This window comes from Globicephala melas, chromosome 9 (genome assembly GCF_963455315.2).
Source record: "Globicephala melas chromosome 9, mGloMel1.2, whole genome shotgun sequence".
Classification (NCBI taxonomy): domain Eukaryota; kingdom Metazoa; phylum Chordata; class Mammalia; order Artiodactyla; family Delphinidae; genus Globicephala; species Globicephala melas.
Window position 1 is genome coordinate 46696191 of NC_083322.1, and position 27988 is coordinate 46724178.

The window sequence follows — 27988 nt, forward strand, 5'->3', positions numbered from 1 at the left end:
ACATCAGAGTGGAAGATCCTTGGAAAGCTTTGTGTTAATAAAGTGTGAAGTCTAACTCTTGAGTTCATTTGTCAGCTAGCTATAGGGGCAGGGGCCTGAAAATTGTTGTAGGACCCTCCCTGTCTCTTTCTTTTTTGTTCTTGGATGCAAAGTTTAGTGATTTGTAAGAGATAGAAACGTGACCAGAAATCACATGCAAAATGCCCAGGGACAGCTCAGGTCTCACCTTTTCTCAAGCTGTGCCTCCCACCAATGATGCTTCCCCATTTCTTCTGCCTAGCTGAATTCCACCCACCTTTTATTCACCTCCGACCTTGGTAAGGCCTTCCTAGGTTCTCTTGGCCTGAAATGTGTTCTCAGTCCTCTGCCTGTAGCAGATGACTGTCTCTCCCACTCATTTCATGATCTATTTACAGAGTCCCTGTTGTCTTGATGCTTCATGTAATCCTTCATCAAATTTACTTTCCAGACCACAGTTTTAGAAATATAAATCGTTTCTTTAGTTGCATTGTAAATCCCTTGAATAGCCTTCCATTAGGCTGTTAATTTCAGGGTGAGCAAGGATTGGGTCTTTCTTATTTAGGTTGTATCTAAGGTACTTAGCAAAGAGCTTTATATATATTTTTCTTTGAGTAACTAAATGAATGTCTTGCGTGTAAAGGGGATTGGTAAATTTTTACTCTGTATTTATTTGTGGAATGTTATTGTTTCCATCCTAGGTCTAGACAGAACGGTTGGTGCCATGTGGAAGGCGCTTGCTTTGCTGGCCCTGTTGGTGCTCAGCCCTGGTGGTGATGGGCTGTTTCGCTCCTTATACAGAAACGCCCATGTTTCCACACCACATAAAGGAGATCCAGGACAGCCATTATTTCTAACTCCTTATATTGAAGCTGGGAAGTTTGCAGAAGGTAAGTTTAAATCAGAAACTTACCTTCTGGTATAGTTTCAACAGTTGGTTTTTTTTTTAGCAGTTGTCTCACAGGATCCAAAATACATTCTAGTATTTTACTCAATTGTTTTATTTCAAATATTAATGATTTGGTGTCATATAGTATCAGAGTTTAGAGCTAAAATGAAAGTTCATCAGGGTCAGATTAACCAGTGGTTGAGTCCCTGCATATCTATTTATAAAACTAATATAGGGCCTGTCTACAATTGGTTACTACATGTCAGTTACTGCTTCCATGCATTTGATATAAAAATCATTTTAGCATCGCAGCGAGCCAGGAAGTGCATCTGTTTTACACACAAGAAAACTAAAGCAGAAGGAGATGAAGTTACTTGCCAGAGTCATACAGACACCAGCTGGTAGATGCAGGATTCACACCCCGATAGCTTCATTCCAAAGCCTAGGCTCACAGCCACTGTGCTGGGCCCCTTTGCCTGGTAAGTTGACTTAACATCCTAGGACTCAGTTTCCTCATTAATAAGATGGAGAAAAAACAACCCACCCAAGTCTCAGGGATGTTAAAAGAATCATATGAGGAAATGCATGTGAAAACTCTTTATAACCTGTAAATTGCTCTTTAAATATTAGTGTTTGCTGATGGCTTTTATTTAGAGTTTGTGGGTTTTTCTATTATTAATACAAAAAAAAGTGTCTTCTGATGTCATCAGAGACTAAAAATTATGACGTGCCTCTGCCCTTAATGCTTCTTCATGCTTAGGTAAATCACTGTGTAGGATCAATTATGTAATCTTTCTGGACCTCAGGACACTCCTGAACTATAAACCGGTATATAGGCAGAGCTGTTTGTAAAAGGGAGCAGAGAAATGGGGTGGTGGCTGGAGGGAGTTATGGAGTCAGGAAGGGTCAGGAAGAGAGTTACGGAAATAACTCTCAATAGTGATGGAAATAGTCCAGTAGAGAGGGGAAAGTAGATTGGGGTGGGACGTCTGTTGTGGAACATTTTCTTGAAGGAGATGAGAATCCATGGATGGAGATCTTGGTGTTTGCTTCGGAGTTTATCCCTAGTCGCAGGTGGGAAGGCAGAGTTAATGCTTGTGAGGCTGATAAGTTGGTAGATTTCATGGGAATGTGGAGCTGAAACTGGAAATTTTAGGGAAATGATCATTTTAAAGATCTAAAATAAATGTACATACTCCGTATGGAAGTTTAAAATAAAGCAACTTTTCTTTAGTTCTCATAGTCAATAGGCTGTCATCATTTTTGTCTTTGGTTTGATTTAAAACCAAAATATTCTCCCCCCCCCTTTTTTTTTTTTTTTTTTTTGGCGGTACGCGGGCCTCTCACTGTTGTGACCTCTCCCGTTGCGGAGCACAGGCTCCAGACGCGCAGGCTCAGCAGCCATGGCTCACGGGCCCAGCCACTCCGCGGCATGTGGGATCTTCCCGGACTGGGGCACCAACCCATGTCCCCTGCATCGGCAGGCGGACTCTCAACCACTGCGCCACCAGGGAAGCCCTATTCTCCCCTCTTAAGGGTGCATTGGAGTCCTGCTCATATATCTTTGTCTGAAATATACATTGGCTCCATGTTTCACCATCTCTTTTCTAAGAAAAGATGAAAAACTTTGATAATATAGTCAGTGATAATGTAGTGAGGCTGTGTAGTCTTTTTTTTTTAAGACTCGTTTTTGCTTGATGTAGAAAAGTCATGAAAAGATGGCAGCCCAATGGCATAGGCTGATATCACTAGGCATAAATGAAGAGGCAAAATATCATTAACCCAAATCCACCAAACTGGATCATATGCCTTCCTTTTGGCTTCCATGGATACTGATGACTTAGATTATGTTTATTCACAGTAAATCAAAGCAAATCATTTCGTTTGGAACTGAAAAGGAGTTAAATACTCATAACCAAACCCTGCCAATTCACAGATGAGGAATTTGAGACTCAAATATTTTACATGACTTGCCCAAGGGGACATAGGTAATAGTAGTAGAGATGAGTCTAAGACCCAAATTTTCTGACTTGCGCTCTGTAATTCACCTGCTATAATTTATTTTCCTTTGTTTAAGAAGCTTGTCCTCTTTTGGAGTGACCAGATGCACACACGTGAAACAATTAAGGCATCAGGCAATGCATACTAAAGTTCTAAAGTATTACATTTGAGGAAGGCGTGCTGGAAATTTTTAGAAGGAAGCTATCCCTGTTGGTTGGCATAATCCAGATAGAAAGTAGTAGCAGTAGTAGTAGTAGTGGTAGTAGTAGTAGTAGTAAGAATAATATCAATAAATAGCTAACATTTAGTAGTAATTGTATCCCGAGTACCTGGCACAGCGGCTGTATGTAATAGGCACTCAATAAATATTTGTAGAATTTAAATTTGAGACCTATGTTTCAGACGTTATGCTTTATACAAATTAGCTCTTTTAATCCTTATAGCAACTCTAATGAAAAATGAATACTTATTGTTCCCATTTTACGAATGAGAAAACTAAAGCCCAGAGAAATTAGGTGTCTTGCCCAGGACCATTTAAAGGTAGTAAGTGGCAGATCTGGAATTAAAACCTATTTCTGCTGACTCCAGAGCCTGAGGTATGAACCGCTGTACTATGTAACCAGACTTGAGGGTGTAGGGTAAGATTTGGGCAAATAAGAAAGGGCCTGTGCATACTGAGTAAGACAGCTTAAACAGAGCATTAAGGCAACGTGGCCATGGTGTCTCTGAATCGTACATCTGGTAGAACAAGTGCAAAGAATACAGAGAAATCTGCCTGAGAGGTTGTCCACATCCCTCCCATTCCTGGATTTCTCGCCTACAAGCATTTCACGGTCATGGGTGTCAGCAGTAGTAAAGAAAGATTCTGAGGGAGATAGTTTTATCTTCTGTCCTTTTTTGTGCTAAGCCTGATAGATCACCATCTGATGGGTGACAACATTTAAAATATTAAATCTGGTGTAATGTCACTTTCTAAAGTTCTGTCAAAAATCTTTGAACAGAATTTTGAATGACTAATCCAAAATCAGGTACATCTGGGTATTCAACTGCAGTGCTGACAACACAATTAAGGATAATTGTATTCATCCGCTTTACTGAAAGTTCAGGAAGCTCTGGACAGATGGTCAGCTCACTCCGCTGAATCCCTTTTGTTTATCAAGTCTGTCAGAATCTTAGGAACATGAGTCTTAATATCGTAATGGAACATTTTTGAGATAAACAGTAATTGACAAAAAGACAAGGGAAATTTTAATTTTTTAAAAAATCTCCAACATAAACTAACTGGCTTAGTTTTATGTAACTGTAATTGCATGTTTGCTTTCTCTGCAGCTAGAATAAATCCTCACTCTCTGAAACAAAATGAATGCAGGAGGCCAGTTTTAGCATGTTTCCAGACATTGCCTTTTCACCAACTTTAAAGAATATTTTGCTATTAGGTCTTAATTTATTATTACTTATGGCCTGGTAGTGTCCTGTCCATCCTGATGATGATGCAAGTCTTTGCAAATATGAAGTACCTGATTAACTGGTTCAAGCCCTTCTTTGGTCATACTCTAATCTTTTTGAAAGTGTTTCTATCACAAGCACAGTAAATAACAAGTAGGAAGTGAAGTCGCTTCAAAGAAAACCTTTTTCCTTTTTTCAACTGTTTTCAACATTTGTATTATGAGTCACGGTTCCAGGAAGAAAGAAACTCCTCCATCTTAGGAGTTTATTTTCCACATTCCATTAATAGATTCTAGAAGGATGAACGGGGACATTTGAAAATGCAAAAAATCAATTTAGTTGAAAAAGCTTTTATTTTACTGGGGTTTAGTTAAAGGAAATTTAAAACAGGATGAAACACTTTTTTGTGGGGCAGAGAAAAGTCTTTCTAAATTTCTTGAGATCTTAATAAGGCCTGCCTGCCTTAGGAGGTTTTTGTAGAAGTAAGCTAATCCTAGTGCATTGCCAGTGTGTCATGTTTTAGTTCATTCATTCACATTTATTCATTAAAAAATGTGTATCGAATGTCTTAAGTGTATAAACCAGCATACTGTGTCCCTGGGGGTACAAAGATAAACAAGACAAATTCCCTGCTTCCCAACAGCCCCTGATCCAGGAGGGAAGGTAGAAAGTAAACCCCAGTCAGTACAAGGCAGCAGAGAAACAGCTTTACAACGCTCAGAAAGGAAGGACTGGGTAAGCATCTGAGTCATTTTCAGAGCAGGCCAGCGGACCTTGTGTTGTGCTGGTCTCAGAGAGATAGATAGATTCAATCACCCCATCTCCCACAGTCCATTCCCTCCAGCTCCTTTCTGTTATATGTTTTCTCTTTTTCTCATTCTACTTTGACCTTTCTCATTTTTCTCTGTCTTTCTCAAGTGCTCACTTAGCCCTCTGGGATTCACATCTCACTCATTCCCAATGCTTGAGCCTTTGGTTCTCTGCCCTCCTCGTTGGGGGGGGATCTCTGTTGGATTTTGAGAAGATTAATAGTTTTGTGAAAAATATTTCAAAAGTGTTTTAGGTACAAACTACCAGCTACAAAAGACATAAGTTCCAGGGATGTAATGCACAGCATGGTAACTGTAGTTAATAATACTGTCTTGCTATTTGAAAGTTGCTAAGAGAGTAGAGCTTAAAAGTCCTCATCACAAGAAAAAAATTTGTAGCTGTGTGTGATGAGAGATGTTAACTGGATTTATTGTGGTGATCATTTCACAACATATACAAATATTCAATCATGTTATATATATCTGAAACTAATGTCATGTTGTATGTCAATTACACCTCAATTAAAAAAAAAAAAAAAGGCCAAAAGAAGTGTTTTAAAGGCTGCCCAGCCCTGGAGGTGATCTTTCTGTGGGCTAATTGAGAGTGGAAGCAAAGATGGGAAGAGGGAAGGGTGGGGGATGGGAAGGGCAGGCACATACCACTTTCCCCAAAACATCTCCCTTTTCTTTTCCTTAAAATCTTTCTTTGTTCTTTGCCTTTTTTTTTTGGTGGGGAGGGATAGATCTCATTGGGAAGAGAATGGCGAAGAGGTTAAGAGGTTGGAATAAACAATCTTTCCTGGGGGAACTGGACTGAGCCCCAAAAAGGCAAAGTCTTCTAGGCTATTCTTGGGGTGGCCCACAGGCTAATGAGAATCATCCCTCTCTTTGCCTAAGCCCTTATGTTATGTCCATCTCTGTGCTCAAGGGTCATATGCATGTTTTCATTTGATCCTCACACAAAGCCCAGGGTGGACAAATCAGCATCCACATTGACACCATGGCTTCCTGCATCCTGTCTGTGCTGTCACTGAACGCCGAGTTGGGAAGAGATGTCAATTAGCACTCCAGGGCCCATGGGCTCTGGTACCCCACTGAAGACATCTTTAGTTGGTGGCACATGAGTAGGATCGAGCTTCCCTACCTACTGTCTACTAAACAGTCTCCAACTTAATAAGTCTCAGACTTAAGTAGCTTTTCTTGAACAATTTTGTTTTTATTGGGGACACTTACTTTGTTCCCCCTAAAGGACTCTTCTTCACCCAGACTTCCCCACCACACCCTGCTTCCTACCTGTTTACTGTCCCTTCTCCACTCCTTTCCTAATCACTGCTTCCCCCTCCATTCCCTGCTTCTCATACCTTTTGACTAACTCTCTAGCTGAGATGCAGTGTAGCAGGGTAGGGGCAGGGGCTAACTCCGCAGCTCGACTTCTGGGTTTAAATCCCAGCTCTCCGTTGCTAGGTGTGTGACCTCGGGCAAGTTACTTAACCTTTCTGTGCTTCAGCTTTCTCATCTGTAAAATGGAGATAATAATTATACCTACCACGTAATGTAAAGCCCTTGGTATAGTGGCCTTGTAGGTGTTCCCAGTTCTATTGATAGTAGTATTGTTTACTCCTGGGCGCTTCACCTCTCTGAGCATTCCCTCTTTCCTCCTCCCTGTCCCTGTCCTTTTGCTGCCCTTAGAAAACCAGGACCTCTGCCCTCTCCAGCTGCCCCTTGTCCTATTTGGCTCCTTCTGAGTAGCCACGTGATCACCCATAGTCTCACTGCCTGCCTCTCCCCACCCTCCCCAGCCGGCACCAGTCATTCTTACTCCCCACATGCCTGGTCCGTTTCCCTTAGTGGAAGTGGCATGCCCTTTGCTTTCACCACAAGAAGAGTGTGGAGAACACAGGCCTCCCCCAGGCTGAGAGCTCCTTAGCTGTTATTTCTCTTTCACTCCCCCACCCCGCCCCACCTTTTGGGGTTAGGTGACTTTATCCTGCCTTGGCCTTCCAGGTGGCCCCATGTGAACACCTTGGTTTACTCTTTAGAGTGGAGCTAAGGATAGGTGATTTTCTTTTCTTCTTAAAAAAATTCTTATTATAGTTCATAAGGTATGAACCAAAAAAAAAAAGTTTAAAATGTCACTTGCCCTTGGCTAAATGGTGAATTTTGAATATGTGGAACTGGCCAGGGCAGGCTGGAAGTTGCTACCAGTAAACACCTTTATACCAATCCCCTTGTAGCCTTTCTGATCACTTCATTCCAGACCTGGCCCCTGGGAGAAGTCTGGCCAAGATGGAATGGCTCACCCCGTATTTATTATTTGTCTAATCCTCGGGTAAATTTTTTCCCCCCCTAGGAAGACGGTTGAGCTCGGTGGCTCCTTTCCCAGGATGGAATTTGACGAGTTATTCCGGCTACATCACTGTGAATAAGACTTACAACAGCAACCTTTTCTTCTGGTTCTTTCCAGCTCAGGTAGGCCCGCAACAGCGCCCTCACAGGACACTGATGCTCAAGAGCTGACTCTGTTGCTTCAGGTAGAAACATTGGTCTTCAACCAACCTAAGGGTGCTTTTCTTTTCTTTTAAATCTTTTCGATTTTTTTTTCTAAAAATAAGTGCAGTGACTCTGCGTGGTGTTCCTGTTTATGTGCAGGAAACAAACGTTAGTGGGGGAGGTCCGGCTTTTAAATTCCTTGCAGCCTTGTTCAGAATATTAATGCTGCCACCTTCTTCCTGCCACAGTCTTCTTCCTATCTTTTTGTTGTTTTGTTCTAAAAATACTTGAGGGCAGGGTTGGGCCTTGGGGAGCCAAGGAAGGACAAGGAGTGGGGAGATTCCTGAAGTTCACAGGTGATGCATGTCTAAGCCTGTTTAAATTTAGTCAATTGTAGTCTTATTTGGCTGCTCTGTCTATGGATTTTGCTGTGCCAATTATCATTCTTACACTCACTCCTTCATGCATCCAATACCCATTTACTGAGTAGTGCTCTGTGGGGATGCAGAGGAGAGAGAATTGAACTCACTCTGTGGGCCTTTAGGGGAGGGGTGGGGAGGACCAGTGACCCAGGATGGCTTCCTGGATGAGGGGGCTATTTACCTTCTCACATCCATACAGACACAGTTCGTATATGCTTGTACTTTAGCAATTCTGTTTAGCTCACGTCAAGGTCACACAATTCTTCAGCAGGAACAAACTACTTTAGGCTTATGGATACTATTGGGGTTATTGTAAGAGGTAGTGAGATGCATAAACAAATTTTATCCCAACACGGGGTAGTTTTCTGTTTTTATTTTCCAAATTGAATTTGCGTTAGAAGCCAGAGAAAACAAAAAAATGTTTACCCTCCTATGGAGGGTAGTATTTATATTTGCATGTGATTTGCATATAACAGCATTGCATATGTAATGACTGGGTAAATTGCTTGAACTAAATTGCTTCTCTTGGTACTGTTGGATCATATTTTCTTGATTTTTCATTTCTACTTTTTCAACCATAGCCTCTGACAGTTCACCAGGTAGTTGTGGGTGGAAGGAGGCATATAAGAAATGGGGAGGAATTCTAGATACTTTATAGTTGGAGCTCATAGCCGGTTTCAGGCTGTCACCCACTCTGGGAAGGCTTCTCCTGGACCCCTTACATATTTCTTCCTCATTGTTACTGTTGAGTGAGGCAAGTAAGGTGCCTAGAGCACAAAATTTAAGGAGAGACTCACTCTCAGGGTTGTACAAGTGCAAGGCTGGTACCTGAGTGACCTCTAGACTCTCCTGCTGGCACCTCCCATTGGGGGAACCCAGCTGGAAAACAAAGGGCAAGGGAGTCTGGTCCATAGAGATCTGCCTACCAGGGCACAGAGCAGAGTAGAGACTGGATCTTCAGAAGCAACCAAGTTAATATCCCAATATCCAGCACAGCTATCTTGAGATAAATTAAGCCTAGAAAGATGACCTGTTTCTAACAGGTGGAAATTTTCTTCATGTTCTTGGAAGTCCCTTAAACTCCATGCCTTTCAGAAACCATACTGTATGGTTTGTGATATCACATCTATCCATATCATTGAATACAGGCATTTATCATGAATACAGGCATTTATCATGAATAGAAGTTATATTAGTTTTCTATTGCTGTTGTACAAATTTGCACAAATTTAGTGGCTTAAACAACACAGATTTTTTATTTCACAGTTCTGGAGGTTAGAAGTCCAACACTGGTCTCACTGGCCTAAAATCAAGGTGTCAGCCGGGCTGTGGTCCTTCTGGAGGCTCCAGGGGAGAATGCATGTCTTTGCCTTTTGCAGTTTCTAGAGGCTGCTGGCATTCCTTGGCTAATGGCTCCTTTTTCTATCTCCAAAGCCAGCATCAGTGAGTTGAATCCTTCTTACATTGCATCACTCTGGCCGACTCCATACTCATATAACCTTCCGTGCCTCTTGTCTTTTGCCTCCCTCTTCATTTAAGGACCCTTGGGATTACTTTGGGCCCACTTGGATAATCCAGGATACTCTCCCTGTTTTAATGTCGGTTGACTAGCAACCTTAATTCCATCTGCAACCTTAATTCCCCTTTACCGCGTAGCTTAACGTATTCACGCATTCTGGGGTTTTGGATGTGACATCTTTGGAGGCCATTATTCTGTGCAAAATGGATACTTGAAAATTTTACCTGGATTAGTGATTTGCCGTATGTTCTCTCTCAGTGATCCTCACATTTTATTGTACTTAGGAATGATTTTCACGTTCCCCCAGAGATTCTGACTTGTAAACTGGGAGAGGCCAGCAAGTTGTAGAATTAGCAGGTAGACCACACTTGAGAAACCATCACTCTAGCCTACAGGCTACCACCCTGGATTCAGTGCTCCTGGCCCCAAAGTGGCCCACAGTTCTTTTATTGGAAACACCTAGAGCAGGCAAACCCCAATAGAGGCGGTACGTTGTCCCACTCATCCGCCTAGGATGAGGGCTAGAATGGAGGACTGAGGTGGCGAGTGCAGCCTGTGGGGTCAGCACTCCTAATCCTGCTTCCTATTCCTCTAAGTCCTACCGGGGCTCCACCTCCGCTGCACCCTCTGCCTCTCCCACCTCCACCCCAGCCCTGCCAAACCTGATTCCTTACTCTCTCTTCTGCTTCGGTGGCTGGTTATGATACCAGTAAGTTCGCCATTGACTTCTACATGGTGACTTTTTTTTTGTAATGATCCAGATTTGTGAAAACAGCAATTAATGTTGAGGGAAGTGATCAAATGAAAACCAAACAAAGACCCAGTCTTTTCCCTTTTAGGTTGCCTCTGAGAGGTGAACAGCTTTATCTAGGATATTGGTGATTCTCTGGGACTATAAAGCTAGTCAGGGAAGTGGGCTTAGGGTCTGCTGTACCCACTCCTGGTTTCCAGACTGAAACCCCCTGCAGTAAACAATAACTGTGCTACTGGGGCCCCCCTTTTAATTAAATGAAGACCTACCTATGTACCCCCTGACCAGATTATGTTCTTCTGGGCCCAGAATTATAGCCCTAAATACGTCCTAAGATGATCCCAGAAGACATAAAAACCACACCACCACAGCAGGAAAGAAGATGCTTAAGCACATAGTATTCTGTTGGAAGTGATAGACTGAGCTTCAGGAAGAGGCAGAGATGAAAAGATGGTACCATTGACAGCTGTCACCACAGACAGTACTAGGTGTCACCACATGGCAGCTGGGATAGATTTTTCCAAGACCTCCTTACAGGGAAGCCCACACGCACAGTTAGGTCTCCAAGGCCTCAAGGCAACCATTCCTGCGGAGCCAGTCAGGCTGTAAATTATGGACCAGGCAAGTTTCGGTGAAGGAGATAAAGCATGCGAGAAGGAGAAGCAGTGGTCACCGAGATGGGAGAGAGTTCCTTTCATTTGGCAGAAATACTAGTTCGTTGCCTGTCACAGGGAAGCAGCTGATATGATCATCAGGAGAGAAGTGACCCCTTAAAAAAACTGAAGGTAGAGAAGATGAAAAACCCAAGAAGGATGCCACACTTGTCATATCCTCTGAGTATTTTTTTGGACTGCTGTTTCTGAAATTAATTTTCTTTTCCTGTTATTTCTGTGAGGCTCCCTTGTGATTATATACGAATCACTGCATAATGGGTTCCAGAACTTGAAATCGGCCTGCAGTTAGGGACGCTATCTACAAGAGAAATGAATAGGCATTTTGCATGGAATAAAAAATACAATGAAGGGCTTCCCTGGTGGCTCAGTGGTTAAGAATCCACCTGTCAATGCAGGGGACACCGGTTCAATCCCCGGTCCAGGAAGATCCCACATGCCTCGGAGCAGCTAAGCCCACGCACCACAACTACTGAGCCTGTGCTCTAGAACCCACGAGCCACAACAACTGAAGCCCGCATGCCTAGAGCCCATGCTCTGCAACAAGAGAAGTCACCACAATGAGAAGCCCACGCACCACAATGAAGAGTAGCCCCTGCTCGCCACAACTAGAGAAAGCCTGCGTGCAGCAACAAAGACCTAACTCAGCCAAAAATAAATAAATAAATTTATTAAAAAAAAAGTACAATGAAGCCAATAAAAATGTTAGCAATTAAAATAGCTGTTCCTAACTGAATGTTGACTATGTGCTAATAAAGCACTGTGCATTTTCTTCTTAAGACCGTACTAAAGCCACATGAGGAGGGAATTACTGTCCTCATTTTACAGATGAAGAGGATTACAGAGATTAGATAATTAGCCCCAAGTTACTCAACTAGAAATGGGCAGAATTAGATTTTAAAATGAGGTCTCTGGTGGAGAAATCTTTGCTCTTGATCATCCCATGTTGATCCTGAGAAAACTAGTCATGAAAGGCAATAGATAACAGCTGTGAAAAGTATAGCTCTTGAGTTAGTCAGGCTTGGATAAAACCTTGGCTCCACTCCTTATGCCAAATGTGACCTTCCTTGGGCACATTCTTAACTTCTCTGAGCATTGGTTTCCTTGTTTTAAAATGAGAATCAAAATACCTTCTGAACAATGGCTTTGAGAGAAATGAGATAATATGATAAAGTCTCAGAATGGTGTCAGGTACATAGTAAGTAGAGTTGCTATTAGATACATAGTAAGAGAGAAAGAAGAACGAAAAAACCCCAAAGTTAGCAGAAGGAAAGAAATCATAAAGATCAGATCAGAAATAAATGAAAAAGAAATGAAGGAAATGATAGCAAAGGTCAACAAAACTAAAAGCTGGTTCTTTAGAAGATAAACAAAATTGATAAATCAATAGCCAGACTCATCAAGAAAAAAAGAGAGAAGACTCAGATCAATAGAATTAGAAATGAAAAAAGAGAAGTAACAACTGACACTACAGAAATACAAAAGATCATGAGAGATTACTACAAGCAACTCTATGCCAATAAAATGGACAACCTGGAAGAAATGGACAAATTCTTAGAAATGCACAACCTGCCAAGACTGAATCAGGAAGAAATAGAAAATATGAACAGACCAATCACAAGCACTGAAATTGAAACTGTGATTAAAAATCTTCGAACAAACAAAAGCCCAGGACCAGATGGCTTCACAGGCGAATTCTGTCAAACATTTAGAGAAGAGCTAACACCTATCCTTCTCAAACTCTTCCAAAATATAGCAGAGGGAGGAACACTCCCAAACTCATTCTACGAGGCCACCATCACCTTGATACCAAAACCAGACAAGGATGTCACAAAGAAAGAAAACTACAGGCCAATATTACCGATGAACATAGATGCAAAAATCCTCAACAAAATACTAGCAAACAGAATCCAACAGCACATTAAAAGGATCATACACCATGATCAAGTGGTGTTTATTCCAGGAATGCAAGGATTCTTCAATATATGCAAATCAGTCAATGTGATACACCATATTAACAAATTGAAGGAGAAAAACCATATGATCATCTCAATAGATGCAGAGAAAGCTTTTGACAAAATTCAACACCCATTTATGTTAAAAACCCTGCAGAAAGTAGGCATAGAGGGAACTTTCCTCAACATAATAAAGGCCATATATGACAAACCCACAGCCAACATCGTCCTCAATGGTGAAAAACTGAAAGAAAGCATTTCCACTAAGATCAGGAACAAGACAAGGTTGCCCACTCTCACCACTCTTCTTCAACATAGTTTTGGAAGTTTTAGCCACAGCAATCAGAGAAGAAAAAGAAATAAAAGGAATCCAAATTGGAAAAGAAGAAGTAAAGCTGTCACTATTTGCAGATGACATGATACTATACATAGAGAATCCTAAAGATGCTACGAGAAAACTACTAGAGCTAATCAATGAATTTGGTAAAGTGGCAGGATACAAAATTAATGCACAGAAATCTCTGGCATTCCTATACACTAATGATGAAAAATCTGAAAGTGAAATCAAGAAAACATTCCCATTTACCATTGCAACAAAAAGAACAAAATATCTAGGAATAAACCTACCTAAGGAGATAAAAGACCTCTATGCAGAAAATTATAAGACACTGATGAAAGAAATTAAAGATGATACAAACAGATGGAGAGATATACCATGTTCTTGGATTGGAAGAATCAACATTGTGAAAATGACTCTACTACCCAAAACAATCTACAGATTCAATGCAATCCCTATCAAACTACCACTGGCATTTTTCATAGAACTAGAACAAAAAACTTCACAATTTGTATGGAAACACAAAAGACCCCGAATACCCAAAGCAATCTTGAGATCGAAAAACGGAGCTGGAGGAATCAGGCGCCCTGACTTAAGGCTATACTACAAAGCTACAGTAATCAAGACAGTATGGTACTGGCACAAAAACAGAAATATGTGTCAATGGAACAGGATAGAAAGCCCAGAGATAAACCCACGCACATATGGTCACCTTATCTTTGATAAAGGAGGCAGGAATGTACAGTGGAGAAAGGACAGCCTCTTCAATATGTGGTGCTGGGCAAACTGGACAGCTATATGTAAAAGTATGAGATTAGATCACTCCCTAACACCATACACAAAAATAAGCTCAAAATGGATTAAAGACCTAAATGTAAGGCTAGAAGCTATCAAACTCTTAGAGGAAAACATAGGCAGAACACTCTATGACATAAATCACGGCAAGATCCTTTTTGACCCACCTCCTAGAGAAATGGAAATAAAAACAAAAATAAGCAAATGGGTCCTAATGAAACTTCAAAGCTTTTGCACAGCAAAGGAAACCATAAAAAAGACTAAAAGGCAACCCTCAGAATGGGAGAAAATATTTTCAACTGAAGCAACTGACAAAGGATTAATCTCCAAAATTTATAAGCAGCTCATGCAGGTCAATAACAAAAAAAACAAACAACCCAATCCAAAAATGGGCAGAAGACCTAAATAGACATTTCTCCAAAGAAGATATACAGACTGCCAACAAACACATGAAAGAATGCTCAACATCATTAATCGTTAGAGAAATGCAAATCAAAACTACAATGAGATATCATCTCACACCAGTCAGAATGGCCATCATCAAAAAACCTAGAAACAATAAATGCTGGAGAGGGTGTGGAGAAAAGGGAACCCTCTTGCACTGCTGGTGGGAATGTGAATTGGTACAGCCACTATGGAGAACAGTATGGAGGTTCCTTAAAAAACTACAAATAGAACTACCATATGACCCAGCAATCCCACTACTGGGCATATACCCTGAGAAAACCGTAATTCAAAAAGAGTCATGTACCAAAATGTTCGTTGCAGCTCTATTTACAATAGCCAGGAGATGGAAACAACTTAAGTGTCCATCATCGGATGAGTGGATAAAGAAGATGTGGCACATATATACAATGGAATATTACTCAGCCATAAAAAGAAATGAAATTGAGCTATTTGTAGTGAGGTGGATGGACCTAGAGTCTGTCATACAGAGTGAAGTAAGTCAGAAAGAGAAAGACAAATACCGTATGGTAACACATATATATGGAATTTAAGAAAAAAAATGTCATGAAGAACCTAGGGGTAAGACAGGAATAAAGACACAGACCTACTAGAGAATGGACTTGAGGATATGGGGAGGGGGAAGGGTAAGCTGTGACAAAGCGAGAGAGTGGCATGGACATATATACACTACCAAACGTAAAATAGATAGCTGGTGGGAAGCAGCCGCATAGGACAGGGAGATCAGCTCGGTGCTTTGTGACCACCTGGAGGGGTGGTATAGGGAGGGTGGGATAGGGAGGGTGGGAGGGAGAGAGATGCAAGAGGGAAGAGATATGGGAACATATGTATATGTATAACTGATTCACTTTGTTATAAAGCAGAAACTAACACACCATTGTAAAGCAATTATACTCCAATAAAGATGTAAAAAAATATTAATAAAATAAAAATAGATACATAGTAAGTAGAGTGGCTGTTATTATGTCATTATCATCATCATCATCATTATTGTTAGTTTTCCTCGTATTAACACAAATACTCTACAGAACAAAATCAGACACAATTGGGGAGGTTAAAGAAGCAAGAGATAAGGAGCAATTCCAAATTGGAAGGAGTTGGATGCCAGCCAAGAATGTGGATTAATTGTTACTGGGTAAGGAAATTACAAAGTGAAATTGGGATTTTTCTTGTTCACGAATATAAAAAGACATATGGATTATTATTTTTTGATATTAGCATCCTTTTCATTGGAAAAAGATATCCAGCAACGCGGTCCAGGTCCACAAATCCACAGTGCGGTGTAGGGGCAGTGAGCCACTCTGATGCACATGGCCAAAGCAGAAGGCATTCTCTCTGGGAGCAGGAGAGCAGGTCCCCAAGGGTCCCTGGAAGCCAGTAGAAAAGCCCACCCAGGGAGTGCAGACATGGAATCAGGCTCCACGGGGCCTCTGCACAAACTGAGTTCACTCCCTCCTCTGGGTGTCTGGACTGCTTCAGTAACAGTCAGGGTGGTAGAGAGCAGTAGTTCCCAAATTTGCTACAGCTCGTCAGACATACCTGTGGAGCTTTACAAATATGATAGATTCCCCAGCTCAGTGTGCAGTCTCTCCCAGCAGAGATTCTGTTTCATTTGACCTGGAGAGGGCCCAGGGATCAGTATTTCTATCAAGCTCCACAGTGATTCCAGTGCAGTTGTCCGTGCACTTGAATTTAGGAAGAGAGAACTAGAGGTCAGGAAACTGGGATTCTAGTTGCAGGTCTGCGGTTCCTCACTATATAACTTGGGACAGGGCATTTATACTCTCTGAGCCCCCGTTTTCTCATAGAGAAATAAAGATGTTAAAGTTGATTCCTAAGGTCCCTTCCCAGTCTTACATTCTATGGTATCTACAGTTTTAGTCGGCTTGCCTACAAAACATCCCTTAATGTGCAACCAAAGTTATAAAAGCATCCGAGAACTCTGGTTTGTGAATGAACTCTTGAATTTGTGGCCTCTGTGGTAACTGGCCTTCAAGAGAGTCCCCAGTGATCTTCATTTCTTGGTATGTGTTCTCCTGTGTAGTCCCCTTCCATACTGAATCAAGGCTGGCCTTAGTGACCCACACATTAATAGCAGAAATGATGGTGTGTGACTTCCAAGCCTGGACCATTAAGAACAATGCTGCTTCTGCCTTGGTGTTTTGGACCACTCACTCTGAGGAAAGCCAGATGCCATGCTGGAAGGATGCTAAAACAGCCATATGGACAAACTCTTCTGGAGAGGAAGTGAGGCCTCCACCCTCCAGTCAACATTGGAGTCAGGCCTTCAGACAACTTGCAGCCCTGGTTGATATCTTGACTACAACCTCATGAGAGACCCTGAGCCATAACTGTCCAGCCAGATAGCCCCAAATTCCTGTCCCACAGAAAGCAAGAGAGATAATAAGTGATTATTATTGTCTTCAGCCCCTAAATTTTAGAGACGTGTTATGCAGCGTTAGATAGCTCATAGAGCCTCTTGTCATGTACTTTTGGGCTATGTTTGTGATATCTTGTGACATCTAGAACTTCTGGAGTGGTGACTACTGTACCAGTTTTCTTTTGGTTGTGTGTGTGTTTGTGTGCGCGCTTTTGTGTTTTTTGTACTTTTTTTTTGTTTTTTGTGTTTTTTGCCTCTCGGCTCCAATTCTACCCTCTTACCTGCTCCACAGTACTAGAGTTTTAAATATTTTTCCTGTTCAGCAAACACGATATTTTTTTTAAGACAAAAGCAAATTTATTTACATATTAAATCATAATGTAAAAGCAAGAATACAAATGCTGTCAAAATGTTCACCATGATTTTAGGCTAGGAGGATTAAAAAAACTTGTTTTTTCTGTCTGTTTTATGCTTTCCAGATTGGTTTCTACGAACAAGTATAATCTATTATAAATTTTTAAACAACTTTATTAAACACACCAGATTCCTTATGGACTAGTTCCTGCATTTTTCTCTAATGTAATCTCCAAACGTATTTTCTTATACTCCCTATGTTCAAATAATAACTGATCAACTTAACGTGTATTGAATTTTCAGTGAACACGATATTAAGCTTTGACAGTAGAGGGTGCTGGAGGGACATTGCAGGAGGAAATTGGCTTCTTTTCCTGGCCCCTTGTCCTGCGTTTTGCTTTCTCTTGGACCTGCTGCTCAGTCTGTCAGCAGTGTGTGTGGAGGGACAACCAGTGGCGCTCTGCCTTAGCTGGGCACCCAGACCGCGAAGACCCTCAGCAAGCTTACAGTCTGGACTCTGTCCCAGTGACCACCTGACCATGGCCCTCGCAAGATAGACACCATTCATCCCAGGTCTTGCCAGCGAGCAGGCTTCCTACAGCCCAGCTTTCTCTGGCACCCTCTCACCAGCCTGGACCACCTGCATCCCGGAGAGTGGCTTCCCACAGCCCTCCTGACGTGGACACCGTGCACTCCTGGTTTTGTGCCTTCGTTCAAGCAAGGAGGCTCCCAACATCCTGACTTCCTCTGCACTCCCGGCCCTGCCACCACAGCCCACTATCCAGGAGGCCTTTCCTACTTGCCCAGGGGTTGTTGGCCAGCTTTGCCTGGGCACCTCAATGAACTTCTCAGCTACCCAACAAGGTCTGGACCGTAGCCTTGGGAAGGGCCGCGCCCCACCTTATGAGTTTGTCCATCCGTGGACATTCTCCCTCAGCCCAGAATACACTTTAGAGTTCTCTTTATATATTTATGGTTATTCTCCCATTATAATGAATACCCCTTTATGTTAAAATCTCCCTGTTCCTTGGTGGACAGGAAGCCTACCTAGCATGCTGGCATTTGGTGAACACTGAGGAAGTGGCTCAGGGGGGAGCAGACCCCTCTGGCATTCTGCCCCTACTCTTGCCCTGGGCTGGATATGATACTCATGGCTGATGGGGGCCAGGGCAAACACTAGAACTTGTAACAGAATTGAAGGTCAGTGTTTCCAGGTTGAAAAAATAATAGTTAAAAAAATAGAAAAATTTACTGTGTGTTTGTTGAGAAGGCGTCAGGAGCCAGGGCAGCCAGTCTTTCTGTCTCAGCCTTATTCTGTCAAGACCAATGGATCACTCATCTGTGCTTCATTGCAGATTAATGTGCTTTGCTTCTACAGGCATTTGGCAGAAGATGGCTACCTACAGTTTCCAAGCCTATCTGTCCTTGGATTGTACAATCAACAGAGTAACTAGCACTTCTCCTGGGGGCAAAGTGTGATTGGCCCAGTTTGGGTCAGGTGTTCTTTCTTGGTCCAATCAGCTGAGGCTGAGGTTGCTGGGTCATGTGATAATAAACATGGCTAATGGGCTCTTTCCATTGGTGAATGGAGAATCAATTCTTAGAGAAGGGAATATGGTCTGGACAGATCTCTTAAAATATGCCTACCACGGATGGCTACAAATCCACTAGTAACAGTAAAGCTGTGGAAGTCACAGACATTTATCTTCTTAACTTTCACTGTTTATCTTCTCTTTGCTATGTACTAATGGCATCAGAGACCTAGAAAAGTAGAAGGTAGGTGGAGTGAGACAAATCAAAAAGAAAGTAGCTACAAAAGATAAATTACAGATTATCCCATCCATAGATATATTCAATCTTTGAAGAAACCTTTGCGTGCCTGATTCCCTTTGAGAAATGAAATTTTTTTTTTTTTTCTTTTTTGGGTTCGCGGGCCTCTCACTGTTGCGGCCTCTCCTGTTGCGGAGCACAGGCTCCAGATGCGCAGGCTCAGCGGCCATGGCTCACGGGCCCAGCCGCTCCGCGGCATGTGGGATCTTCCCGGACCGGGGCACGAACCCACGTCTCCTGCATCGGCAGGCGGACTGTCAACCACTGCGCCACCAGGGAAGCCCTGAGAAATGAAATTTTAACATGGAGAAGAAAGCAACCTTTTCAGCAATTTCTTTCTATGCATTAAGAAAGGAAAGTCAGGCCTTTTCTCTAACACCCTCCCCCCATTCCTTCTACTGTCCAGCTTTCTTGAAGGAGGCACAGAGAAGCCAGATTTACCTCATGAAGGAATGAGAGCCAGGTAGAAAGGTTAATGAGGAGAAAGGTAAAGAGAATTCTAGTGGGATGTGAGTTGGCTCAAATTAATGAGACAATTCAAAGCTTGTTGAGAGTCAATGGGAGCTTGGGAGTGATATAAGGAGGCTTCAGAAACAGAAAAAAGTTTGGAAAAGTTAGTTGCCTATATGATAGTGCAGTGGCAACAGTCATTGTGTAGGAAGTTTTAAGTGAGTGGCCGAAACCAACCTCTGTAAGTAAAATTCCCCTGAAAAGCACTGAATGTCTTAAGCAAGTTGTTTGCATGTGTTGGGAGTATGTATGTAGAATTTAAATGTTATTAGGGAGACTTCTCTGGTGGCGCAGTGGTTAAGAATCCACCTGCCAACGCAGGGGACACGGGTTCAATCCCTGGTCCGGGAAGATCCCACATGCTGCGGAGCAACCAAGCCCGTGCACCACAACTACTGAGCCTGCGTGCCACAACTACTGAAGCCCACGTGCCTAGAGCCTGTGCTCTGCAACAAGAGAAGCCACTGCAATGAGAAGCCCGTGCACCCCAACGAAGAGTAGACCCTGCTCGACACAACTAGAGAAAGCCCGCGTGCAACAATGGAGACCGAAAACAACCAAAAATAAATAAATTAATTTAAAAATACTGTTAAAAAATTTTGTTAGGTACCTAGGCAATTCTAGGCAAAAAACCAATTGCTTTAAATAAAAAGCTGTGTCTTGATTAATACCATTAGTGTAGCAGCTGAACTGGGATCTGTGTGGCAAAATGCGAGTCCATTCAAACATACTCGGGGGAATTTCAAAACATTTACTTGGGGTACTAATGACTTCCATTATGACAGAACACATTGCTTAAACCAAAAATGATCAGCCTCTGCATATAGAAGTGTGAAGGGAGCCTTAATTAATTTACTAATTGTACTTCTTATTTTAAGTGGTACATTGATTTGAGTCTATAGTGGTTAAGTTGCTGTTTTCTCTTACGAAGTGTGGTGTTCCTTGTTGGGGGTTCAGGAAGAGGGTGGCTAGAATATGTACCCAGCCCTAGGCATTGGCAGAAAATATTGCCCCAATACTTGTTGGGTACCTAAGATTCCCTAGAGTTGCTCCAGCAAGTCCTCTGTGTAAAGTACAATGTTTTTACCTGAGAGTACTGAAATCGGCAAGTCTTTAGTGCTCCCCTGGCCCTGATGTATGAATGTACTACTTCAGTGATTATGTGTAAGGCCCGAGTAGAAGGTTATCTCTACCACGTGATGTAGAGGAGGGCCTGGGAGGACGGAACGAAGATGGGTATGGTTTGATGGGGAGCAGGGATGAAAAGGAAGACTCAGAACATAAGGGGATGCTACCCACGTGGGAAGCAGTAGGGCAGGAGGGTTGAGTACTGGTTTCATTTCATTAGTGTTCCCATATTGAGTCTCCTCTACGCTCACTTAGAAGCAAGGAGAAAGGAAAAAGCTGGGTGTTTCTAAGAATCTCTTTAAGTATAGAATGTTAAACCAAATAAATGTTTTACTTACTTCGAATGACAATCTATTAAGGCATAGGGTAGATTTTTTCACTATCATAGTGAATAAATAATGGAATCCACTAATGTGAGAGACTGAAATTTACTTCAGTAGGGATCTAAAAAACAGTAGATAACCTGCCTCCTTCTGGGCTGTTCCTTTAGGAACAAACCCTGAGGGAGGAATGTCCAAGTTCTTGAATTGGCCACCAGGGGTCACCAGAAGAATTGAAAGGACTTCTGAGGCAAAGCCATAGTTTCTTGCTCACCAAGAAGAGGGCAGATTTGTGGGACCTGCGTGCCCGCCCTTCTGTTGTTAGAAAGACTTCTCACTTAACTATTTATGATTCCTTTGTCCCTTCTTTTATATTTAGAATTTCCTTGTCCCTTCTTTTTGATCATCGGTTCTTGCTACACTACTCTGACCTATATGTCATTAGTAGAGATTTTATTTTCTTTTTAATTAAATATATAAATTTTTATCAATAGGGGATTACTCACCTTTCCGGTCTCAGCTCAAATGTTAGCCCATCACCAGAGGACTTCTTTACCTGTTCAATCTAACGTCTTTCCATTGCTCTTTCATATCACCCGCTTATTTATTTATTACCTGTCTTCCCACCCTACCAGAAAAGTAATCAGAGCTAACACTTAAGTAGACATGTCAGGAGCTGTTCAATTGCTGGGCGTATATTAACTCTGAATCTGCACAGCAATCCTGTACGATAGACATTATTATTATTATTTTCAAGCAGAAGACACTGAGACACAGAGACATTAAGTAACTTGCCCAAGGTCACACAGCTCTAAAATTACATAATTAGAATTCATACCCTGGCAGTCTGGTGCCAAAACCTATGCTCTTAATCATTAAGTATCCTTCCTGTCCATGAGTGGAGCTGGTCTGAATCCCCAGCCCTAGAATAATGCCTGTTCATGTTATATGTTAAATGAATTAATACATTGTTGTAAATTCAGAGTGTCGGACTATTCAGCCAAATGATAATATGTACTGATACGAAGACATTTCCACAACATGTTGTTAAGTGAATACAGCAAATACAGAATATTATGTATAGCCTGATTCTATTTTTGAAAAAAAAAAGTGCTTGTGTATATCGCATATGTAACATCTGTAAGATACGTGTATATGTACATGTGGGGAGGTGAGGTGGAGTATAGAGAAAAATCTGGAAGACTAAATATTTCTATGATCATCTCTAGGGAATAGGATTGGTGGGGCAAGGGGGAATTTTTTTATACCCTCTTTGGAAAAAAATTAAGAATAAGTACTTTCTTTATAATATGAAAAGCTTTAAGTAAAATTTTTCAAAATTTGGACAAAAATAAACACATTCTCTCTCTTGTTTCATACAGTCTTGAATTATAGTTTCAAAATAATAAGTACTTTAAAAGTCCTGAATTTTGTAAATCTGTAAATGAAGTAAAGCAGTTGTTTCTTACTTCATTTGATCCTAAGTTTTGCAGTGTGGTTTTGTTCAGGCTGTCTTCATTTACTTTTATTCTTTCCTAAATGGGGGTTAGCGAGTGGGAGAAGGGTTTCATTCTCACAACTGAGAGCTGAATATATCACCCAAGGAATTATCACATAATAACTTTATGCCATTATTATTGACATAATTATTGTTATATGTCATGACATTGTGATGTCACAGCATATTACAGAAGTCCGCAGGCTGTGTTATAACTAACTTTTTGCGATGTACACGTGAACCTTTCTTTTCCAGCATCTGACTTTTGCATTTCATTCCAGATATGGGTAGTATTAGTTCACAGGTTCGTTGGCTCATCAGAGTAAGAAGATGTGTGCGTGGAGTTTTCTTTTAAAAAATGAGCTTCTTCAGAGGTTGTTGAGCTCATTCACCTCCTTCAGGAAAGTAAATTTGAGGAGCAGGGTCAGCTGAGGTTGGAGGGGTGTGTGCAGATCTCCTATTATTTAAGCATTCCAAGAATTCAGTGTCCTGTGCTTCAAAGTCGCATAATAAAGATGTTTGGCACTGAGGTGTTAGACTTGACTTTGTAGTGTGGCCTCTCAGGGTCAGCCTATTTTTCTGAGAGCCCGGAGGTCCCATCATTGTGCCAGGTCACAGGAAGGGACATGAAAAGCAGGGGAGGATAGGGTGGAGATCAGAGGGCCCCGGGCACCCAAGAGGGCAAACTCTCTATCACCCTCACAGATTTTTCAGCCCTGCCTGTACATTTAACGACCTGGGAGCTTTTAAAACAGACGGGTGCCTGCCTCACCCCAGACCAGTTGAATTGGAATCTCTGGGATTTGGGCCTAAGCAGTAGTTTTTTAAAAAAAAAAAAAAGCTCTCCGAGTTATTTTAATGGGTGTCCAAGGTTGAGAACCACTGGCTCATGGGTAGCTCTCCAGGGCTTCTAGAAGCTAATGTGCACGATAGGAAGGAAGTGGGGGGCTGGAGGTCCACTGGAATGGATGGACTCACAGTATCTCACACGCCCGGGAGGCAGGAACTACTTCCATCTAGATTCCATCCTGTCTCCACCTCTAATACTCTCCTACTGCTGAGTGAATACAAGTGGAAGGTGGTCCTGGGGAGTGATATTGAATAGCAAGATAGCGGATTGGAGGGGAGATAAAAATCACTTGTTCAAACAAAACACACAGTTGGGGCCAGGCAGTCTAGGGCAGAGGTAGTTATATTTATTCAGCACAGTAGAGTTGACAGTATCATTTCATGATACGTTTTCTCATTAGGGTCCTTGGGCAAGCCTGTGAGGTGAGCATTTATTGCCCTTTGATGGACGAGGCAGCAGAGGGCTGGAAGAATCTGAGGCCCAGGATTACGCAGCTATTACGTGGCCAAGTAGAACCAGCACCTGTCTGGCTACCAGTTCCAGGGTCACTCTGCTTCCCTACAGTGGCTTTAAAAGTCCAGCTTTGATGTTAATTTTTTCTCCCTCAACTTATAAGTTCCTGGTTCTCTTGAATTCTTTATAGACATTTGCAACACTTGAGGCAAGAGAACCAACTAGCGAAAAACTGACCAGGGAAGATGTCCAAAGGAGCAAGAATAAACAGCAAACGACCCACTTTTCCTATTCTCTCATTTATAGATGTTTTACATGAAAACTGTCTATAAATTCCTAGTATTTTTCTATTATGTTGAGTTGGCCAAAAAGTTCCTTTGGGTTTTTCCATGAGATGGTACAGAAAAACCCGAACTAACTCTTTTGGCCAACCCAGTAGCAATAGCTAACATCTGTAGAACAGGCACTATATGCCACTCACTGGGTTTTATGAAAATTAATTTATTTAGTCCTCCCAACCACCACATGGCATAGGTACTATCATTGATCCCCATTTTACAGGTGGGGAAACTGAGGTCCACAGGACTTAGGCAACTTGCCTAAAGTCACACAGCTAGTGGCCCAGATTGGAATCCAGTTTGGAACAGGAGCTCACAAGACTTATCCATTACACTGTGCTGACACTTGGAGCTACAGCCCTGATCTGAGTTCCCAGTCTGACTCTGGGCTCCAACTTTTTCTACCTGCTTCCTTAGTTATAATAATCATTCGTGCTTAATGTGCTTTTTATCATGCATTAGGTTTTGCTCCAAGGGCTTTACAAATATTATATTATCTCATTTAATTCCTTAACACTGGAGAGTGGATCCCAGGTGGCCCCTCCTAGGCAGGCTTTTCTCCAGCTCACAGCTGTTCTGACCGCTGCCACTCTTTCAGCCCGCTCCCTTGACCCCTCCCTAAAGCTGCCAAAGGACTCTGTAGATATTTGGTGACTAGATAAGAGAAATCCCTCTGTCCCTGCTGTTTTCATGGTTAGAACCCTGTAGAATCAGCTCTTCCAGGTTCTTGGCTGTGGGTGCCAGATCCCCTCCCCTTGAGTTCGTCTTGCCTTCTGCCCACGGCCTTCTCACATCATCCAGATGGATGAGCCAATCCACTTTGACCTTCTAATGCAACACTGATTTGTCTCTGTGTGACTGGGCTAAGTAAGAGGTTGCAGGATTTCATTTTGGGCTGAAGCAGTAGGATCCTTTCTTGCCAGACCTGACTGACTGCACATCAGATGAGCCATGACATCCAATGAGGACTCACTATCAGGTTCTGCTTTGAGCCTTGTGGAGACCAAGTGGAGCTTCTTTCAGATTGCTCCCAAGGCTTCACGTAGGGCCAGGCAACCTCCATGCTCACTGCTCTCCCACCCAGTTCTTCTCTGTCTTGAGGATTTCTTCCATCTACAGTATCATTCGCTGGCTCTCCTTGTGGCTGGATCCTTCTCAGCTTCTACGTCTCAATTTCACTCTCAGGATCTCACTGAGAACTTCCCTGATCACTGTGTCCAAAGGAAATGCCTCTTTCTTTGCCCTCACTCGCTCTTTTAACATCACCCTTATTTCCTCTCCACACTCTTTAATCCTCGTATTTATTCATTCATTTACTGTCAGTATTTCCAATGAAATGTCAGCTTGAAGAGGGCAAGGAATTGTCTTTTTCACTCACTGCTCTGCTAGGACCTCCTCCTAGCGTGGTGCCGACCCCCGCGAGGTGCTGCGTGAAAGAAGTAAAGACCACTCTGTCATCAGGGGTGACGGTGTTGACCACTACCAGTGGCTCATTTCCAGCATCCCAACCCTGCCAGTGACCTTTCCTTATTTACATCAGCCACATCTCCTAAATAAATCCATACCTCGTTCAGGGTTTTGTTGCTATTGTTTGCATGGACTAGATGACTCAGGGCCTCTCTCTGTTCTTCTCAGTTTCATCATGTTGAATGAAGTTCCTGTTATCTCCGTGGTCACCTTCTCTGTAAATAAAATCAGAAAGGCAATTTGGGCTCTCAGTGAAAGGGGAAAATTGTCACTGAGGAGGATGGATTCTTTGTTGTGCCTCTTTGGGAATATGTTGGTCAAATGGAAGAGTCCCCAGAAAGTTTAAAGAGCTTTAAAAAAATCTAACCGTGCCCTAGACAGTATGCTGGGTGTCTAGGGGCACACAAAGGCTAAGCTTCTACAATCTGTGGCTTTTATGGCCATTAGTGAGAAAAGACTTAACTGCACAAGATAGATACCGGCATATGAAACAAATACTAAATCAAAACAACAAGAGATGACAGTGGAGAGTGGTCACTGGGGTCTGAGAAGGCTTGATGAGACTTAGATGAGTCAAGGCTGTGAGAGACGGAGGGTTGGGGTAAATTTGCTTGGATGTATTCTGCAGCCTTAGCACTCTATTTAGTCACTGGGTTCTTTGTCCCTTCTAGATAGATCCGTGGAATGCTCCAGTCGTCCTCTGGCTGCAGGGAGGGCCGGGAGGCTCATCCATGTTTGGACTCTTTGTGGAACACGGACCTTATATTGTCACAAGAAACATGACCGGTAAGTGCTGCTTGGACTCTGTTTTCCCATGGGGAGTTTTTCATTTGAACCTTATATCTGCTCTAGAAATAACTTAGAGTGAACAGTGAGCCACTAGTAATAGCTTTACAGTTCCAGATTATAAAAACATAACTTTCTGGCAACGTTTGTCCAAGAAGGAGGAGCCACCAGGGTGCGTGTCCTGGCTGGGCTGCTTTCTCCCTTAAAATTTGGGTGAAAGGTTCCAAGCTTTGTTCTGCCAGTCTCCTACTGACTCAAGCAATCCGGGCTTGTGAAAACAGTTGGTATTTATTAGTATTTGGGTAAGCCCTTTTGCGTAGGACAAATGGGTGGAATTATATCCCTAGTTATTCACATGAACTGAACACTGTACGGTTCAGTCACATGAATGATCGGATATCTTGGAAGCAAGATACTGAGGGCTGGGGCTGGCATGAAGGAAGGAATGGAGAAGGAACCACACCCAGCTCTAACCCAGGTTTACCTCCATCTCATTTTTTTGGTGGGGAGGGGAGACTGTTTACTTTCCCTGGGTCAGAATGTGGAGGGTGAACCAGTTTGTGACTCAGTATATTCACACAATTCTGTTGAAGTTGTGGTTCTCTTCAGCATTGGATGAGAGGAAGCAGATTCTGGAGAATTGGACATTAAGGATGATTCACCCAACTGGGCAGATGGGTTTATTCCATCCCTGGTTGATGGGTGTTTCTGCATGAACCAGTTGCACGGGGTTTTGTTTCCAAAGTTCATCTTAGATGTAGAAACTCTCTGGTTCTGGGAAAAGTAAAGGAGAGGAGGGGAGAAGAAAAAGGTGCCGGTATCTGTTCCCTACTATGAGAGTATAATGCAACGTCAGAGGGACACCAAGGGTTCGCTCACCAGAAGAGGACAGGTAGGCATGTTGGGCTCCTAACCAGAGCTAGGCATTAGATGGGATGTTTTATTAATGACCCAGTCTAAAACCTCTTCTCTGCTTTGCTAGTGCGTGCCAGAGACTTTCCTTGGACCACTATATTTTCCATGCTCTACATTGATAATCCAGTGAGTATCCCCAGGCTCCTGTGAAATGGCAGTGTTGGTCCCTCTTGTCTTTTTTCTTTCATTAAGTACATTTAAGAAATAGAAAAAAATACAGATTTAATTTTTTTCTTTTTAAAATATAATTGTCTATTTAAAGAACACATTTGAAATTTAACTTTTCTAACATGTATCATTACATCCAAGTTTGGGAATTTTAGTTGCTGCCTTCTCTCCTTGCCTCATTTCTAATCTTATAAAATGTCCTGATCACTGAATTATACCATCCAAGATAAGGGATTAGTTTCTTTCTCCTGATGATATGGGTTTCGCTATAGCATGGGTTATTATATAGTATGGGAAGTCCTAATCTTTCAAACTGAGTTCTAGATATAAAAAGTCAACACTGGCCCCCGTCACTTATCACAGTGAACAGAATGCCTCATCTCAGGGGGAGCAAAAGGTGGAATTCTCCTTGGGAAGTTCTTA

The 27988-nt window shown here is 42.2% G+C and overlaps 1 protein-coding gene across 1 annotated transcript in view; it reads left to right on the forward strand.

Annotated features, from left to right (window-relative positions):
* The first annotated feature begins 794 nt into the window (after positions 1–794).
* Positions 795–27988, forward strand: part of CPVL (carboxypeptidase vitellogenic like) — a 99200-nt gene continuing 72006 nt past the window's right edge. Inside the window, 3 exon segments of the mRNA XM_060305477.1 lie at positions 795–908; positions 26368–26482; positions 27465–27523. Coding sequence (XP_060161460.1) covers positions 795–908; positions 26368–26482; positions 27465–27523 — 288 coding nt within the window.